The sequence below is a fragment of the Linepithema humile genome, chromosome 1 (assembly GCF_040581485.1).
Source record: "Linepithema humile isolate Giens D197 chromosome 1, Lhum_UNIL_v1.0, whole genome shotgun sequence".
Taxonomy (NCBI): domain Eukaryota; kingdom Metazoa; phylum Arthropoda; class Insecta; order Hymenoptera; family Formicidae; genus Linepithema; species Linepithema humile.
In genome coordinates this window covers 37,709,868-37,728,894 of record NC_090128.1, presented here as the reverse complement: position 1 = coordinate 37,728,894, position 19,027 = coordinate 37,709,868, and the positions used below count along the sequence as shown (strand labels likewise).

The following is a 19,027-nucleotide window of genomic DNA, read 5'->3' as shown; positions in this document are numbered from 1 at the left end:
ATTTACACGACGTTTTACATTTATTTTCTAAAGAAAAAATTTGGAGAAATCTCTAAAGTTTGCAAAAAATGTTATATAACGAACATTATCAAGAAGATATTATGTACATTACGCAATTAACGCGTATCATTTTAATGACACTCGGAGTATGGCCATCTTTCAATAGAAAATCTGCCAACAAAAAACTTTACAAGTTCTTGTTAATTTGTGTCTCTTATATTCTTCTTTACTGCGTTCTGCTCCCTGGTACTTTTTTCTGGCTGTTAGAAAAGAGAACATATGTCAAAATTCAATTGATGCCTTTACTTCTTTTCGGCTTAATGGCCATAAGTAAATATGGTAATTTAATATTTCGCGAAGGACAAATAAAGCGCTGTTTGAAGCACATCGAGGAAGATTGGAAAAATGTTATCAGTACGGACGCACGTGAAATAATGATTAAATCTGCAAAGACCGGAAGACATCTGGTTGCTCTTTGCGGAATTTTCATGTACGGTAGCGGACTTTCCTTCCGAACTATTTTGCCATTTGTAAAAGGAAAGATTGTTAATGCACAAAATATTACGATCAAACCCTTACCTTGTCCGGGCTACTTTTTTTTCTTCAATGCACAAGTCAGCCCTAATTACGAGATTATTTTTGCGCTACAAGTTTTGTCCGGTTTAATTACCTTTTCGATCACAACAGGCGTGTGTGGCCTCGCGGCTGTATTTGTGATGCATGCTTGTGGTCAGTTGAGAATCCTAATGGATTTGTTGAAACGACTCGTCGACCAAGAATGGCAAGATAGTCAAGTTATAGATAAGAAACTTGCTGAGATCGTCGAACATCAAATAAGAGTGCGAAAGTGAGTTTTTAACTTATGGCTTTATTACCAAAATTATGCTAAATATTTTTTACTTGACAAATGACAATACCATACTTTGCACATGTATTGTAATTTTTAATACTCTTTTTTTTTATTTTTTTAAAGTAAAAGTGTCCATTTTTTTGATATCATCAATAACTATATTTTAGTTTTTTGAGACTGGTGGAAGAAACTATGCAACAAGTATGTTTAATAGACTTAATGGGATGCACGATAATCGTCTGTATTATTGGATATTGTATAATAATGGTACTTAATTGTTATTTACATTTTATTATTATTTTGTAGAATTCAACCAGAAAAGTTTATTAACACAAATTACAAAAATACAACTTATAGAAACGTTGAAACAATTATGAGATAATTTATATATTTTAGAGAATAATTTGATACTTAATAATTTAAAGGCTATCAAAAATTCAATTTCATATTTTTTCGTATCTAAACAGTACGTAAAGATATTGCATTTATAGGAATGGGAAAAACACAATCCAATAGCAATGTGTTCTTATTTTATAACACTTACGTCAATGCTGATAAATATGTTTCTGTTCTGTTATACTGGTGAACAGCTAACAGTTCAGGTACGCTTTCTTGACGTAGCGATAGGGTAGCTTGTTAAACTTTTTCCTCTCTCTTAGCAAACTCTATTATACGAAAACATTAGCATGCAATATATAATGTTATTTTGACATAAATAATATTATTTTATTTGCGAAAACTGTAAAAGTAAAAATCTTATTTTACAAAAATTGAAAATATTGATTTTGTATGTTGCATAAAACATCTGCGATTATTTGAAATAATACTTAAACCTGTGAAATATTGTTATGTATTTTTAATAATATTTATAATAGGCGGAGAAAGTAGCTATTACATCATGCGAGCTTGAATGGTATCGTCTTCCGGACAAAAAAGCGCGTGGAATCGTGTTGGTGATAATCATGTCAAACTTGCCCACTAAGATCACCGCTGGAAAAATTATGGATCTATCATTTAAGACATATGGTGATGTAAGAATACTCATTTAATTAAATGCATTATTTTATTTATTTGAAAAGCAGCAATAATTATAATATGGTAAATATTCTATTCACACACTGTTTGCCATCATAAGCACTAACATAAAAATCAAATTAAATTTTTTATAATACATTACTTCACAAAAATAGATAACACTTTTCAGATAATCAAAATCAAGCAATTTTCAAATCATTGAAACTCGGCAAAAAATCATTTTCAAAGAAAAATTGTAAAAGCATTTTACTTGGAGTTTGTACTTTAATGTAGATTGTTTTTTTTTAATTTTTTTATCTTTATATTTCTTAGTTCAAAAAAAAACATATTTTTTTGTTTTTAAAATTAAAAATTTTTTTTTTTGATATGACTATTGTGTTAAGACTTGTTTTTATTACAGGATTTAATAAAGATGGCCTAAGTCAAAAGCCGAAACGTCTGCACAATTTTTATGAAACAATAAATGAGCATTAAAGTTGCTCAGGCTCTATTTCAGTTTTTATTTTGAGACATTTAATTTTTAAATCAAGAGAGCCCATAATTCATTAAATTTATTTGTTAAAAATGTTTTTATTAAGCTAAAAAGTGTTGAAAGTACTATGTTCTTCTTTCGAGCTCTGTAAAAATAAAAAATTTTTTTTAAATGACTTACAACACGTGAAAGTACAAGCTTCAAACTTTAAAATGCTTTTTTGTTCTTTTGCCTACGATGATTTTTCATCGAGTTACAGTGATTTAAAAATTGGTCAATTTTAAGCGTCTGAACATCTCGACGCAGCAGAGCAGAGCGCATTATTATGGCATCGTACGTATTAATGGCGCGCACTCACCGTTCACGCCCGCACTGCTCTGCTGCATCGAGACGTTCAGACGCTTAAAATTGACCAATTTTCAAATCACTGTAACTCGATGAAAAATTACTGTAGACAAAAAAATAAAAAAGCATTTTAAAGCTTGAAACTTGTACTTTTACATGTTGTTAGCTGTTTCAAAAATTTTTTTATTTTTACAGTCCTGAGCTCAAAGAAAGAATACATTCTTTTGTTATCAATAAAAAAATTGTTCTTGCAAAATTTATAACAAGTGCCAAAAATTACTACATCTTATCTACAAAATGCATTGTTTTAAATTTTGCTACGATATTTTTTGTCTGAGTTGTGCGACTTTAAATTGACAGTATTATTAATATGAAAAATAGATTTAGCTTCAAAGTAGTGTAATTTGGCCAAAAAAATATTGTAATAAAATTTAAAAAAATGAATTTTGTAAGTAAAATGTTGTAGCTTTTGACACTTGTCATAAATTTTGCGAAAAAATTTTTTTATTGAACTACAAAATGTTGCAAGTACGTAATTAAAAAAGAAACAAAACAATATGTTCTTTTTTGAGCTTGAAAGAGTAAAAATAAATTTTTTTTTATAAAATAGTCTAAAGCACGTAAAAGTACAAACTTAAAATGTTTCTAAATTTTTTATGTGCGATAAATTTTGTCAAATTTTAGTGGTTTAAAAAATTTTTATTTTTGTGCATCTGAAAAGTGTTCCCTAGTTTTTGTGAAGCAATGTTGTGGAGTATATTATTAATTTATGCCATTATATACTACATTTTTATTTGGCAAACAAGCTAATAAGTAAATGCTTTTATTTTTGAAAATAATGTTGAACGAAATTGTAAATCTAATATAAACACTTAATTCATTTATTTTTTGTTAGGATATTATTTATGTATGTATGACATTATTATTTGCAACTTTTATGTTAATATTAAAATAATAAGCTAATAATTGGAAAAAAATTACATTGTAGGTTGTTAAGACAGCTGTAACATATTTTAATATGCTTCGCAATGTAGTTGACTGAATATTTCTTTTGCAATCGTCAAAATTGTGATCCAAGCTGCATGGTACCAATAACAATATACTGTATATGTATAATATAAATTTGAAACATAAAAAATTAAAATATATGTTTAACATTTGAATACATTCCTTAATTGTTAATTGTATAAGTTTTTTCTTTTAAAAAAATCGAGGAGTGTCTTAAAAAGAGAATCAAATAAGAAACACTCTTATTATTTTGCTCTCTTTACGCTATCACTAATTACTATTACAAATTTAAACTTTATCTTACGTGATTTAAAGTTTTGAAAAACTTAAGTAATAAATGTTATTTTTTATTTATTATTGTAAGTCAAGATTTAAATGCACTATATTTTAAATAATAATTACGTAGAAGTACGCAATAAAAATGTTTTTTATTCTAACATGGTATGTATAAATGCTTTTTAATGAATATTTTATCGAATCAAAAAAATCATATAAATCATTATAATCAATACACTTTTTTTACAGGATGTTAACTAATTCCGCTTTACTTCTTCCTACGATAATAAAAAACTCATAAATAAATCTATATTCAACTCACGCAAAAGTTTTTATATATATGGTTCCATATGTCAGCCATCTGCTAGACATGAGTTTTAAGTTTTTTTAACACGCAAACGCGTGCAAATTATGAGTTGTATTCACATCGGGTGAAAAAATACGCTAATATAAGAGTAACGAATAAACGCGCGTTGCATATATGTATATTATAAAAGTATAATTTACGTAAATTACGTTTTTAATTCTGAAAAGTGTATACTACATTTTTCATATTATATTACAAACAAATGCGTACACACGGACCTACGCGGCGTAGGTCCGTAGGCTACGCCGATAATGGATGTTTACGATAATTCAAGTTCGAGTTAGTTTCACTAGGACCGAAAAATGAGATAGACATAACCATCTAGAACCTTTATGATTCATGACAACTCGACGCTGTCTTGTATTGCTTGAGTTAAATTAATTGAATTTGTTGAGTTTATTGAGCAAATTTTATTGTAATAGAAAAATGTCAACTGCAAATCAGTCTATGAAAAAAACAAGTAATGTTGGTATGTATGTTGGTATACCTCTTTAATAAATTAATAATAATATAATTAATAATAATAATAAATGACATTTTTCTATTACAATAAAATTTGCTCAATAAACTCAATAAATTCAATGAATTTAACTCAAGCAATACAAGACAGCGTCGAGTTGTCATGAATCATAAAGGTTCTAGATGGTTATGTCTATCTCATTTTTCGGCCCTCGTGAAACAAACTTGAACTTGAATTATCGTAAACACCCAATGTCATTTCATTTTTAGTACCATCGAAATGATGGCACTTTCGCGTCGGAGTTCGGCTGCCACTCCAGCATTCTCTTAATTACAATTGAAATCAAGATGTTTATCAACAAACATTATGAGCGCGACATTGAGTACATTTTTTAGTTTAATCGCTTTTTTCTTCGCATATTAAATATATGAAGATCGAATAAAAAGTTGTGTGTCTCAAAATATTTTAAAGAAAATCAACACCTTTATTGATTTGTTTAAAAACATTAGTCCACAATTATTTTCGAATTTTTAAACAATTTAAGAGATAAATGTTATCATTTATCTGTCACCGTAAACCATTACTTATACGTATTATATATTTTGATCATTGATCACGTGACAAGACGCAAAAACAATAATTTTTATTCCAGTATGTATCGTATAAGTACAATGAGTGTTTGTTACCTCATATATGTTTTATCAAGTCAAAAACTACACAACATCATTGTAAATAAGTTTTTCTACAGAATGGAAACTCTTTTATTTCCCGTTGACTTTCATCAGAAAAACTTTTTCTTCTTATAATGACAAATAATCATAAATAATTCTGCTCTCAATCCCTGTGAGAGTTGCCATATGTATATAGTCCCATGTGATAGCCACCTGCTTGACGTAGATTTGCAGCTGGCTTAACACGCAAGCGCATGCAAATTGTGAATAGTGCACGAGCACGGACACGCTGTTAGTAGCAAATAGACGTTGCATTTAATACAATTGTTTTGCGTTACTTCTGATATCATAAATTATAGAACCAATTCACATTAAAAGCATGAAATTTGCCAACAAGTATTACGAGCGTGACATCGAGTACGCTTTCGAGATGAATCGTTTCTTCTTTCGTATATTAGGTATCTGGCCATTTGCGCGGACTAATTCCGTTCTTTTTGACTTGATAGAAACGGTCTCGTTGGTTTCCGTATGCTTTTTTCTTCTTTTGTGCGAGTTTATGCCAATTTTACTTTATGTGTTTCTGGTTTTGAAAGATATGCGGCTGAGATTAAAAGTTCTAGGCAACGCGATATTTGGACTAGTAGCGATCATCAAGTACGGTTATGTGCTGCTGTATAAGAATCAAGTAAGAAATTGCATGTTGCTGATCGACGAAGATTGGCGAAATGTCGTTAGTTCCAGTGATCGTAATTCTATGATTGACAGAGTCAGAATTGGCAAACGTTTGATCGTGATGTGTGCTGTGTTTGTATATATGAGTGGCGTGGGTGTTCGAATGGCTATGCCGCTAGCAGCGGGAAAAATCGTCACACCCCAGAATATCACAATTAGACCCCTGCCAAGCGCAGCTTACTTTGTTATCTTTGACGTACAGTGCAGCCCCGCTTATGAAATTGTATACTGCATACAATTCTTTGCCGGATTTGTAAAATATACGATTACAGTCGCAACATTCGGCTTGGTAACACTTTGCGTTACGCACTTTTGCGCGCAGCTAGACATACTATTAACATTAATGGACAATTTTGTAAATGAGAACCAACTTGAAAATTTAAACAAAAAATTAGCTATTGTCGTGGAACATCAAATTAAAACACACAAGTAAGTCTCTTTCTATGTATGGGTATATCCACTAACTTACATAGATCTTTACACAGAATAGTATCAAGATTGTATATTTTATGTAAAATATAAAAATATAATAATTGATACTCCCTTCTGAATACCATGTGCGTTTATTTTTGCATATTTTACATTTTAGTTTTCTACAATTGATACAGAATATCATTCAATATCCAAGTTTAGTAGAAGTATTGGGTTCTACCGTAATGGTATGCTTTGCAGGATTTTACATTATTATGGTGCGTAAAAATATTTATATAATAGTAAAAAAAGACATTTCATAAATGTAGTGAAACAAGTAATAACATATTAAGCACATTGAAATATTTTATTAAAAATTAAGGTAAAAAATATTTTTTTAAATTAAGATCAATGATCTAGAATTTAGATCGATCGATACAGTATGATGTATTTAATTTGTATGACGTGTGCGCGCGAGAAACTGAGACAATGCTTTTGTCTTTAGAGAAGTATGTATTATATTTATATTTATATAATAATAAATAATAATAATATAAATATAAATATAATACATACTTAAGCATATAAATCTTCGCTGATTCTCAAAAACCATCATCATTTTATTAAATATTTCTGCATTGATAATTTTACAAAATTATTTACTTTACAGGAATGGGAAGATCGCAATATTATACGTCTGTGCACGTATAGCATTGCATTAGTAATGTTTTGCTTTAACGTATTTATCTACTGTTACATGGGCGAGCAAGTCGTCGTGCAGGTATGCATCGATAGCAATTGTTCGTTAAATGAAATATTCAATACATAAGAAAATGGAATACGAGCAAAATAATAATTTTTTTACATTGTATTATCGACGTCTGTAATTTATTGATGTAATTAAGGGAGATAAAGTTGCATTAAAAGCATGCACGTTGGATTGGTACCGTCTTCCAACTATAAAAGCGCGTGCTTTGATTTTAATCATAGCCATTTCGGACATTCCAATTAAACTTAGTGCAGGAAAATTTATCGATCTTTCCCTTAGAACGTTCGGCAATGTAAGTAATTTTTACTGTTTTAAATTTATTAAATAATTTTATATAATTAATATTTTCTTACTAATTAAATAAAAATGTTCATTAAACGTAAAAATAATTATCAGAAACATATTTATTTTAGGTTGTTAAAATGTCTGTTACATATTTAAACCTTCTTCGAACAGTTGACTGAATTAGTCGGAAAAGTATAGATACAGTATTTATAAAATTGTATACTTTTAAAATAAAAAGAACAAAATAGTAAGAAAAAGAGAGAACGCATAATAATACTTACTTGTAACTTTTTTCTTCAAATATCTGTTGTCGAAATATATGTATATTTTCACATTTTTAATATTAAAATTTATTATGTAAATCTAAATATAAATTTATCTTTATTATCTTTATTTTATTCGTATAAACAAGCTAGTGTTAGTGAATTTTTATTGTTCTCTGCAATTAATACAATTATTTGGTTAATACTTTAAACATTCCAAAAATTTTTTTTAAACTTACGCTCAAATATACTGATCACTCAGCAAAAAATTAACAACTATTTTTCGAGCAATGACCAGATAGCAATTATTCGTAGAAAAATGTTTGTTTGATAACATCAGCAGTGCTAAACACGAGGGACATCATCATGAAGAAAAAAAAAGCGAGAGATATGTTTATTATATACTGTACTCTCTTATACTTTATTGATTTTTTCTATCATTTGGCGTCAATATTTACTGGAAAAGTTGTTACAATAAGAACGATACGATCAGGTCATCAGTTACTTCAAGTCACTTTATTCCATTCGACGAAGAGCGTAATCCTGTATTCATGCTGAAGTTTCTTAGTGGATTTATATACCATTATGAATATACATAAGTACACAGCCTCATCGCGTTTCTCGTGATGCATATTTATGCGCAAATGAAGATTTTAATGAAAAAGTTTATTGATAAAAAGTCGTGAAAACTGAAAATTGAAAAAATACTTTACAAGATTTGTATTATATAAAGAAGTTTTATTAAACATCTGTTTTGTCGTAATTTTTGTCACGTTTGCTAATCTGAATACGCATGTAAATAATATTTGTTTAATTGTTCAAAAATATGGAGATGTTAAGTTATTTTTATATCGAAAAGCATATTTACTACATGTGGAGAAAAACGTAGTATAAATGTTAAGTCACAGACTACCGTCATTATAAATAAGTTTTCTTAACAAAACGTTAACTTATTCTTCTCTGGTTGACTTTTAGTAGATAAACTTTTTCTCCCCATGATGAAGGAAAATCATATATAATTCTGTGTTCAGTTTCTGTCAAAGATGCCATATGTTGTGCTCCCATATGACAGCCACCTGCTTGACGTAGATTTGCAGTCTTTTTAACACGCAAGCGCATGCAAATTGTGAACGTCGATCGAGCAAAGAATACGACTGCAAGTAACAAGTAGACGCCCGTCGCATTTTGCACAAGTGTTTTACGTCATATATTTCTGATATCGTAAATTGTAGAATTAGTTTATATTAAAATAATGAAGTTTGCCAACAAGTATTATGAACGCGACATCGAGTACGCTTTTGAGACAAACCGCTTTTTTTTTCGCATATTAGGTATATGGCCGTTTCCACGTACAAATTCTTCTATTTCCGAAATGATAGAAACGGTCCCTTTGATTATTTTATGTGTTTTCCTCGTGTTGTTCGAGTTCATTCCGATCTTACTCTATGTGTTTATGGTGTTGAAAGATTTGCGACTGAAATTAAAAGTTTTGGCTAACGCGATATTTGGACTAGTAACGATCGTCAAGTACGGTTATGTGCTGCTGTATAAGAATAAAGTAAGGAATTGCATGATGATAATCGACGAAGATTGGCAAAACGTCGTTAGCCCTAGTGATCGTAATTTTATGATTGACAGAGTCAGATTTGGCAAACGTTTGATGGTGATATGCGCTATGTTTGTATACATGAGTGGCGTGGGTGTTCGAATGATTATGCCACTGACAGCGGGAAAAATCGTCACATCCCAGAATATCACAATTAGACCACTGCCAAGCGCAGCTTATTTCGTTATGTTTGACGTGCAACGCAGTCCCGCTTATGAAATCGTATTCTGCCTACAATTGTTTGCGGGAATTATAAAATATACAATTACAGTTGCAACATTTGGTTTGATAACTTTCTGCGTTATGCACTTTTGTTCACAACTGGACGTACTAATGACATTAATGGACAGTTTTACAAATGAGCGTCAATTTGAAAACTTAAACCGAAAATTGGCTATTGTCGTGGAACATCAGATTAAAACACAAAAGTAAATCTCTTTATATGCTTTGATTTATTCTCGAATTTATGTAATTCGTATCCAGATTAATATCGATATTTTATGTCTGATAATTTTGTTATATTTGAAGTGTAATAATATAATTATACACACATTTATTTAATACATGGTGATTGATACTGTATGTTAAAACGTATGTGTTCATATTGTCACATATTTTAGTTTTCGGCAGTTGATACAAAGCATCATTCAATATCCAAGTTTAATAGAAGTATTAGGCTCTACCTTACTAATGTGCCTCGTAGGATTTTATGTTATTATGGTGCGCAAATAATATTCATATTATAATCAATTTTAAGAGACATTTAACAAATGTGGTAGAATATTTGATAAAAAATTATTAAATTTATTAATATATTGTATGTAAAATTAATTATTTAAAGAAACTTTTTAATTTATAGGAATGGGAAGATCACAATATTGTACGTCTGTGCACGTATAGTATTGGATTAATGATGTTATGTTTCAACATATTTATCTACTGCTACATGGGCGAGCAAGTCGTCATACAGGTATGTATTATCTATCTCTTGTTTTGTCATATAGTTGAAAACGATAATCATGAAATATTTTATAAAAAAGAAAATACGGGCAAAATATTACTTTTTTTAATTGCATTATTAATGTCTGTAATTTATGATGTAACTAGGGAGATAAAGTAGCATTAACAGCGTGTACATTGAATTGGTACCGTTTGCCGACTTTAAAGGCACGTGCATTGATTTTAATCATATCTATTTCGGACATTCCGATAAAACTTAGTGCAGGAAAATTTATCGATCTTTCCCTTAGAACGTTCGGCAATGTAAGTAATTTTTACGTTTCAAAATTTTTAATTAACTTTACATAATTAAACAATTTTTTATTCATGACAAAAATGCTTATTAGAAGATTAATTAATAAAAGCATATTTATTTTAGGTTATCAAGATGTCCGTTACATATTTAAATCTTCTCCGAAAAATTGACTGAATTAGTCGTGAAAGCACAGATTAAGTATTCATAAAAATTTGTGATTTTACAATAAAAATAATAATATAAAAAGAACTTACAATAACGTTAGTAGTTTCTTTCTCTAAATGTCGGTAGAAAAATATATGTAGTATTTTCACATCTTAACGAAATTCATTGTGTCATTTTCGCCATAGACATGTATTTATTATCTGACTTATTACGACTCATAATATCGAGCTGATGTTGAATGCTTCCTGCTCGCTGCAATCAGTGACAAGGAAAAACACTCTTACATGTCTCATTGTATATATCACTTTTTATGTCAAATTGTAAAGTATCACAAAAAATATATACAACATTTATAAAATGTAAATTAGTTTCCTTGAATATCTGTTTTCTCTTAAAAACAAAACTTTTGTTAAAATTTGTGACATTTATTGGTAAAAGAAAATAAATTTTACATTTGTATTAACATTAAGTATCAGAAAAAACGTGATTAACTATGCATTATACTTAAATTCTATTTATTTAAACCAGGAAGTCAAATGATATTTTATGTTTAACTTTCTTGATATATAAAAGACGAGATTTGCTGAAAATTTGTATTTAATTTACTTCAATATTCTTTACTTTGCTGCGTAACTTTGCAACTTTGAAAAAGTTAACCCTTGCATTGAAGTTCAAGTTTCAAACAGGAAGACTAAAGTGTAACAATCATTTCAAAGTTTTTTCTTACATTTTCATTCTGATGTGAAATATTGATGTTTAAAACACGCACGCGCAAATAATGGTTTTCGCATGCGTACAACAGTCGATTTTACCTTTTATGACGATTACGTGAACAGTAGGGATCGAGCTTGCGGCTTGCAAGCACGTGTCGTATAATATTATTGATACTTCTTTATTTTTGCAAATTTTAGAACACATTTTCAAACTATATTTTTTTCTTTAATTATTATATATTGTAATGATCCAAAAATCCATGTTAAAAAATCCAAATAAGAAGTACGAGAAAGACATAAGATTACTAAACAAATTTACATTCTTTTATAAATAATTGGCGTCTGATCACGAAGGACAGTTGTCAATTTTTGAAATAATTTGTAAAATTTCTTTAATGTCTACTTGTTGTATTCTTATACATATGTCGTGATATGATATTACGCGCATGCAATCAATTACGGTAAAGAAAAGCCGCAAAAGAAATTAAAATTAGTGGCTCTCATTTGCCAAGTACGTGACTCTTATTATTTACAAAAGTAAAATCAGAAGTTGTATGAAACATATGAAGGACGATTGAAAATTTCTCGCGGTGCTAAACTCGAAGGATATCATGAAAAATTTTCAAAGACGGTCTAAAGCGCGTGAAAGTACAAACTTTAAGCTTTAAAATATTTTTTAAATTTTTTATCTGCAATAATTTTTTGCCAAATTTCTGCAATTTATAAATTGTTTAAATTATTCAAGTGTTTTCTATTTTTTGTGAAGTAATATATATAGAGCTAATTAAAATAATTAAAGTATTATTATTAATCTTTTTAATATAGAAGACGTGCATAAAAATAAACATGTACAATTAGATAAAAATTTTGAGCTAAAATAAATTTTTCAAAAAATAAATATTTCAAACTTGGATCAACTTCTGATTAAAATTCTGCCTTTATTTAAATTTGTTAGAAACAATATTTATAATTGATTATTTTATTTAGATTTATTATGCATTTGTCAGAGTAAAATACAGATTTCAATTTATGAACCAAAAGTAAATATTTATTAAGTGAACAAATCATAAAACATCCCTGAACAATCCGACTCGTTACGATAAACAAAGAGCACACACCATTTAGATAAAGAAATATAAGAAACAAAAAAGAAGAAAAAGAAGAAAATGAAAATATGCGTACATTATAAAAATGAAACAAACAATGCCAATCTCATCCAAGAGTATATTGATTCAATCAACTTCTTACTCCAACAGCATTAACAATATGATCGTCTAAAGTTTTGTATACATATACTATATAGAAGATAACTGCTTCAAAGTCAACCCTTGCAATAGAGTTAAAGTTTAAAACAGATCGACAACGATGCACGCAACACCTGTTTGAATTTCTTCTTATTCATACAAACTTGATGCAAAGTATTAATGTTTAAAACGCGCAAGCGCGTTCGGTAGTGTTCACATTCGTACATCAGTCAATCTTAGTCCTCAATAACGATCAGTAGCGATCAAATTTGCGATCTGCAAACACATATTGCAGTACGTTGTCTTTTAACGTATTTTTATTTATTATCGAGTCTTAAAATACTCGTCTTCAACAATTTTCTCCTAAAATTACTCTTTATTTATCATGAACAGACTCTTTTTAGAAATGCATCCAAATAAGAACTATGAACAAGACATAGAATATGTCACCAAACAAAGTCACTTTCTTCTACGAATACTCGGTATTTGGCCTTTAGTTGACAGAGACTTATCTGCCGCTGAAATGATTTATAAAATTCTTTTAATAATCGTTTGCTGCATTCTCGTGTGCTTCGAAGGCATACCCGTTATGTTATATTGCATGTTTATCACCGAAGAAGAACCGGGTAGCAAATTGAAGATGATTGCTCCTATGATTTACTCGTTCAACGCACTCGCTAAGTATGGCACTCTGATTGTTTACGAGAACGAAATCAGAAGCTGTCTAAAGCATATAAAAGACGACTGGAAGTCTCTTTCTGTGCTGAACGCGAGAGACATTATGATGGACAAAGCAAAAACAGGCAGACACATGTTTACCATTTGTTGTACCTTTTTATATTTTGCCGGTCTCTCTTATCATACAATCGTGCCATTGTCGAGGGGAAGAATGGTTACCAGTAAAAACATCACAATTAGACCGTTGGCTTACGCTGGTTACTTCGTCCTGTTTGACGAACAACTCAGTCCTGCTTATGAAATTGTATTTTTGCTACAGTTCTTCGGCGGATTTGTCATGTATTCCGTCACGATTGTGATATACGGTCTCGCTGCGCTTCTCGTAATGCACGCATGTGCACAGATGAAGATTTTGATGATATTAATGGAAGAATTTGTTGATAAACAGACCTGTAAAGAAAAAATTGTCGACAAAAAGTTAGCAATGGTAGTTGAGCATCAAATAAGGATACGAAAGTGAAGTGTTTTGTTAAAATTTTTTAAATTTAAATTTGCGTTCTTTTTCGATTATACGGTGATAATACTCTTTCTTTCAGTTTCCTGTGTTTGGTAGAAGATACACTGCAATATAGTAGTTTATTTGAAATATTGGCTAACACAATCATGATGTGTTTCGTGGGATACTGTATTTTGATGGTAGGCAGAACGTTCAAATCCGTGTCACGGTGAATAAAATTTTCTATTATACATGTATTACTATTCATAAAAATTCATATATCTATCCATGATTTTATATGCAACAATGTATAATCAACCAAGTGCATTTTGAACTTGCAGGAGTGGCAAGATGGAAATACTGCGAATGTGTGTACTTTTCTAGTTGCTCTAGCTTCCGACACAGTTAATATTTTTCTTCTGTGTTATATCGGTGAACATATTACAGCAACGGTAAGCTTTCATTGAGTATCTATAATACATTTATTTTTTATTATTTTATATTTATTTTTTAATTAATATTTCTGATTAATATTAAGACTATAAAAATTTATTATAATAGACAGATCAAGTAGCTTGGACAATAAATACATTAGAATGGTATCGTCTTCCAACAAAAATGACACGTGATATTGTGCTTATGGTTTTTATATCACATATTCCATTAAAGATTACTGCAGGAAAATTTATTACTCTCTCTTTCAAGACATTTGGCGATGTAAGCAAAATATTTATGTGAAACATTGTCTATAATGTGATTCATTTTGGATATATTATTTTTCAGTGCTAAAAAATAATTATTTATAAGAAACATTTTTTTAATTATTCTAGGTGATGAAGTCAGTTGTTGTGTATTTTAATATACTTTGCACAGTCACCGAATAAACAATAATAATTATTATTTTAAAAATGCAATTTATTAATTACTTAAACATTTCTAGAGATTGCTGTAAGTATAACTGAATAATAACACGGAAAATGCTGTATATAAAAATTAATGAATCACAAATAATATCCATATTTATTTATAATACATTTGATAATATCCTTCTTTTTTATCTCCTAAAATAAGATAAGTTGTTTACAATACAATGCAATACAATGGACCTCCGTATAACACGGACTCGTATAATATGACAGAAAAATTGTGACAGTGTTCTTATAACACGGTAAAAGAGCCTCGAATAACACTGTAAATACACTTTCACATTCGAATCTCTTCGTATAAAAGCTACATCTTTAACATTCACTTTACATTTTTTATAATAAACCTTTATATAAAATCTTTTATAAATATGTGTTTTCATATGCATGCATAATCCATATATGTATGACTCGTATAACACGAAACGTATCCCCCATTTTACATAACGGAGATCTACTGTACATATAATTTTTTTCAAGAATTACGATTTTAATATATCGATTGATTAACACACATGCATCGATAACAAACAACGATACAAATAAAAATACTCTTGAAAAATATAATCATAATTATTAACTTTCAATCAACATTGCAATCGTACATTAGAATGTAGAAAGAAAGAAAGAAAGTTAAATATAATGATTTTCCTGATTGATGACAAAAGCCAATGAACTTATGCGGATAAGAATACTTTTCATAAAAAACTTCTCATCCCTCAGTGAACGATTTGATTTGCAAACTTTTCTGCTTTCAATCTTTTTTCTCACGCAACGTATATTGAATTTTTAAATCGCGCAAGCGCGTGCAAGTGATGAGTTGACTTTATAGTTAGCTTTGCTCTGCGACTGTCAGTTACAATTCAGCTTGCGTTCAAATTTTACATAAAAAAAAGATTGCATAGATCTGTCAGCAAAAAAGTATCACAGAACGTCAAAAAATGCTGCAAAACAAATATCAAGACATTGTTTTATATATCACACAACCGACTCGCAACATTTTGCTTACTCTCGGTGCCTGGCCGTCCATCAGTAGTGAAAGATCTATAAACTCAAAAATTTGCAAGTTTTTGCTAATATTTGCCTCCTATTTTCTTCTTTCTTTTGACACTATACCTTGTCTTCTATACTGCCTGGTGGAGAAGACAATGCGTGGTCGACTTCAGACAATCCCCTTTCTTCTCTATGACTTAATGTCAGCCAGTCAATACAGTATCTTCATATTTCGCTATAGTCAACTCAGACGATGCTTGAAGCACGTCGAGGAAGATTGGCAGAATGTTCTCAGTACGGACACGCGAAACATTATGCTCAAATTCGCGAAGAAGGGAAAGCGATTGGCTACAATCTGTGCACTTTTTATGTATAGTAATGTTTTTACTTTCCGAACAGTATTGCCATTGTTACAAGAAAGAATTGTTGCTGATCAAAATATCACAATCAGGTTCTTGCCCTGTCCTACTTATCTTTTCTCCCTCGACTTACAAGTTAGCCCTGTTTATGAAACGATTTTTCTAACTCAAAGTTTAGCAGGATACGTCGTTGTTTCAATTGTGATATGTGCATGCGGCCTTACAGCAACTTTCGTGGTGCATGCTTGCGGTCAGTTGAAAATTTTTGTCGACTTGTTAAAGAGTCTCGTGCAAAAACAATGGGAAGAAGAATATGAAATGGATAAGAGATTAGCCGAGATAGTCGAGCATCACATAAGAGTGCGTAGGTAAGTTTTGCGATTTATAAATATTACTTATTTTTCTAATTAGAGTATTATGTTAAAATATGTTTACTAATAATTTACTAAAATTTGTAACTTGTGGTATTAACAACGTTTTATTCTATTTTTTTGATGTATATAATATTGATTCGCCACTATTAGCAATTGTATTTCAGTTTCTTACGATTGGTTCAGAAAACTTTGCAAGAAATATATTTAATGGAAATTATGGTGAATACGATAACCATTTGTCTTATGGTATACTTTATGACAATGGTTTGTATGTTCCCCAATTGACTCTAATGAAAAAGTAAAATTAATATTTTGACATATATGCGAGTAAATAATTACAATAAATAAACGCAACAATTATGCAATTACTTGTGATACAAAATTTTGATTTTTAAATTCCAAAATAACGCAAGAATTTTATCAACAAATTATTTTACAATTTATTTTACAATAAATCAATAATTATTGTTGTACAAAGTAAAGTATTATTGTACAATCCTTATTTATAGGATTGGCAAAATAGGAGTATAGGAGTTGTATGCATGTATTTGTTAAGTATTATGAATGTAACAATTCACATATTTCTATTTTGCTATACTGGTGAACAACTTACTATTCAGGTATGTTTTACAAATATTGACAATTTTTAAAACAAACAATAATAGTGGAGTTAAAAAAAATCTGGCTACGAAGCCCTCCTCTTGTATGTTTAAAGAAAATGTTTCACAATTGGAAGAATTCAATTTATTTTTGAGACTTAATTTGAACTTCTTAAACCATTGAAATTTATTTATTTTTTCTTGAATTTAGTTCTTACTATATTTTGTGAAAATTCTACAAACTTATTATTTTATGTTGAAAATAAAATTTAACTTTCCAAAAATATTAAAAATGTATGTTTCACTATCTATAAAAATCAAATGTAATGTGAATAAATTTTGTGACTATTATATTACGTGTAATAAATCAACGACAGGCTGACATAGTAGCTACTGAATCTTGTGAACTCGAATGGTATCGTCTTCCGGACAAGAAAGCACGTAATGTCGTGTTATTGATGCTGATGTCTACTGCACCGACCAAGATTTCTGTTGGAAATGTCGTTGATCTGTCTTTTGAGACATTTGGCAATGTAAGTAAATGTAAGAATTAATATATTCCTTGGTATATAATTCTGCACAATCTATAATTTTTTTATAAAATATTATTATGTATATTTTTTTTATCATGATGAATTTCAAATTATTGACAGCAATAATAAATAAGTATCAATGTTCAATATTTATAAACAATATTAGATCGTCTCTAGTTTAAAAAAATCTTAGTTTATATAGAGAGTGTAACATGTATTCATGCATATCAACTTCACTAAACGTATCTACAATTTGCAATAACGACATGATTTTACGACTATTTCTTATTGGAGATACGTAAAAAAATTAGCAACTCTAAACATATTTTAGGTCGTGAAAACAGCTGGAGCATATTTTAACATGCTCCGAAATGTAATTGAATGAATATTTAAATTTTAATAATCATCAATATAACGTAAGCCACATTTAGTATTTATTAATAATATAAAATTGTGTAAATCAACATTGTGTAGCATACACGCATTATTATAATGCAATTATTTAAACAATATATACTATATAAAATATTGTTTAAATATATTTTTTTATTAAATAGTTTATATCGCCTAATAAATACATTGTCACATACTTTTACTTACACCAGAAATAGTTGTGATTGAATTAAGTATAATTTCGTAATAATAATATAAAAAATATTATACATATATGAAATATTGAATTTCAAATAATACTCTTATTTACATATTTATAATATACTCGATAATGTCCATCTTTATTTTCCGAAAAAAAGAGAATATTTCACTAAATACATAAATAATTAAAGAGAGATTTAATTTATTAATTTTATGTAAAAATTGCGCTATATCAATTATTGCATGGATCTATCACAACACATTAAACACATAGAAATATTATTGAAAACGTAATCAAGACTGTTAGTTTTCTATCAATGTTATGATCACAAGTTAGAAAAGAAGAAAGTTAAGCGTAATAATTTTCCTGCTTGACACAAAAGTCAATGCACGTAGGAAGATCAAAATACTTTTCATGGAAAGCGTTTCACCCTTCAGTAAGCAACTTTATTTACAAACTTTTCTGCTTTCAATCCTTCTTTCTCACGCAACATTTGAGTCTTTAAGGTGCGCAAGCGCATACAAGTAATAAGTTGACTTCATAGTCAACT

The 19,027-nt window shown here is 29.2% G+C and overlaps 5 protein-coding genes and 1 long non-coding RNA gene across 9 annotated transcripts; 5 read left to right on the top strand and 1 right to left on the bottom strand.

The window, feature by feature from the left end:
• Positions 1 to 55: 55 nt before the first annotated feature.
• On the top strand, positions 56 to 11,054 carry LOC105676656 (odorant receptor 4-like). 2 transcript variants are annotated; one of them, XM_067357828.1, is made up of 7 exons: positions 56 to 847; positions 1,018 to 1,117; positions 1,342 to 1,452; positions 1,726 to 1,881; positions 10,410 to 10,520; positions 10,658 to 10,813; positions 10,929 to 11,054. In XM_067357828.1, exons 1-7 carry the CDS (start codon positions 69 to 71, stop codon positions 10,977 to 10,979), a joined length of 1,464 nt encoding a protein of 487 aa, XP_067213929.1. In that variant the 5' UTR covers positions 56 to 68; the 3' UTR covers positions 10,980 to 11,054. The 2 variants fall into 2 exon arrangements, with proteins under 2 accessions (XP_067213929.1, XP_012230128.1); XM_012374705.2 differs by lacking the exons at positions 10,410 to 10,520; positions 10,658 to 10,813; positions 10,929 to 11,054 and adding an exon at positions 3,691 to 3,850.
• On the bottom strand, positions 1,390 to 12,941 carry LOC137000775 (uncharacterized). The gene is made up of 4 exons (XR_010890962.1): positions 12,866 to 12,941; positions 11,060 to 12,396; positions 1,746 to 1,840; positions 1,390 to 1,515 (listed from the first exon to the last, which is right to left on the bottom strand). It is a non-coding gene; the product is annotated as an uncharacterized lncRNA (long non-coding RNA).
• Positions 5,506 to 9,326, top strand: LOC105676664 (odorant receptor 4-like). Its single transcript, XM_012374714.2, has 5 exons — positions 5,506 to 6,645; positions 6,806 to 6,905; positions 7,298 to 7,408; positions 7,533 to 7,688; positions 7,810 to 9,326. Exons 1-5 carry the CDS (start codon positions 5,864 to 5,866, stop codon positions 7,858 to 7,860), a joined length of 1,200 nt encoding a protein of 399 aa, XP_012230137.1. The 5' UTR covers positions 5,506 to 5,863; the 3' UTR covers positions 7,861 to 9,326.
• Positions 9,336 to 10,393, top strand: LOC137000766 (uncharacterized). The gene is made up of 2 exons (XM_067358180.1): positions 9,336 to 9,978; positions 10,171 to 10,393. Exons 1-2 carry the CDS (start codon positions 9,398 to 9,400, stop codon positions 10,280 to 10,282), a joined length of 693 nt encoding a protein of 230 aa, XP_067214281.1. The 5' UTR covers positions 9,336 to 9,397; the 3' UTR covers positions 10,283 to 10,393.
• Positions 12,345 to 15,457, top strand: LOC105676654 (odorant receptor 4-like). Its single transcript, XM_067357966.1, has 5 exons — positions 12,345 to 14,121; positions 14,202 to 14,301; positions 14,443 to 14,553; positions 14,663 to 14,818; positions 14,932 to 15,457. The coding sequence occupies exons 1-5, from the start codon at positions 13,313 to 13,315 to the stop codon at positions 14,983 to 14,985; spliced, it is 1,230 nt and encodes a 409-aa protein (XP_067214067.1). The 5' UTR covers positions 12,345 to 13,312; the 3' UTR covers positions 14,986 to 15,457.
• A 203-nt stretch (positions 15,458 to 15,660) lies between these two features.
• LOC137000740 (odorant receptor 13a-like) lies at positions 15,661 to 18,482 on the top strand. 3 transcript variants are annotated; one of them, XM_067358101.1, is made up of 6 exons: positions 15,661 to 16,468; positions 16,550 to 16,744; positions 16,915 to 17,014; positions 17,260 to 17,370; positions 17,727 to 17,882; positions 18,214 to 18,482. In XM_067358101.1, the coding sequence occupies exons 1-6, from the start codon at positions 15,966 to 15,968 to the stop codon at positions 18,265 to 18,267; spliced, it is 1,119 nt and encodes a 372-aa protein (XP_067214202.1). In that variant the 5' UTR covers positions 15,661 to 15,965; the 3' UTR covers positions 18,268 to 18,482. The 3 variants fall into 3 exon arrangements, with proteins under 3 accessions (XP_067214202.1, XP_067214207.1, XP_067214196.1); XM_067358106.1 differs by having other exon boundaries at positions 15,661 to 16,744; positions 17,260 to 17,286; XM_067358095.1 differs by having other exon boundaries at positions 15,662 to 16,744.
• Positions 18,483 to 19,027: the final 545 nt, after the last annotated feature.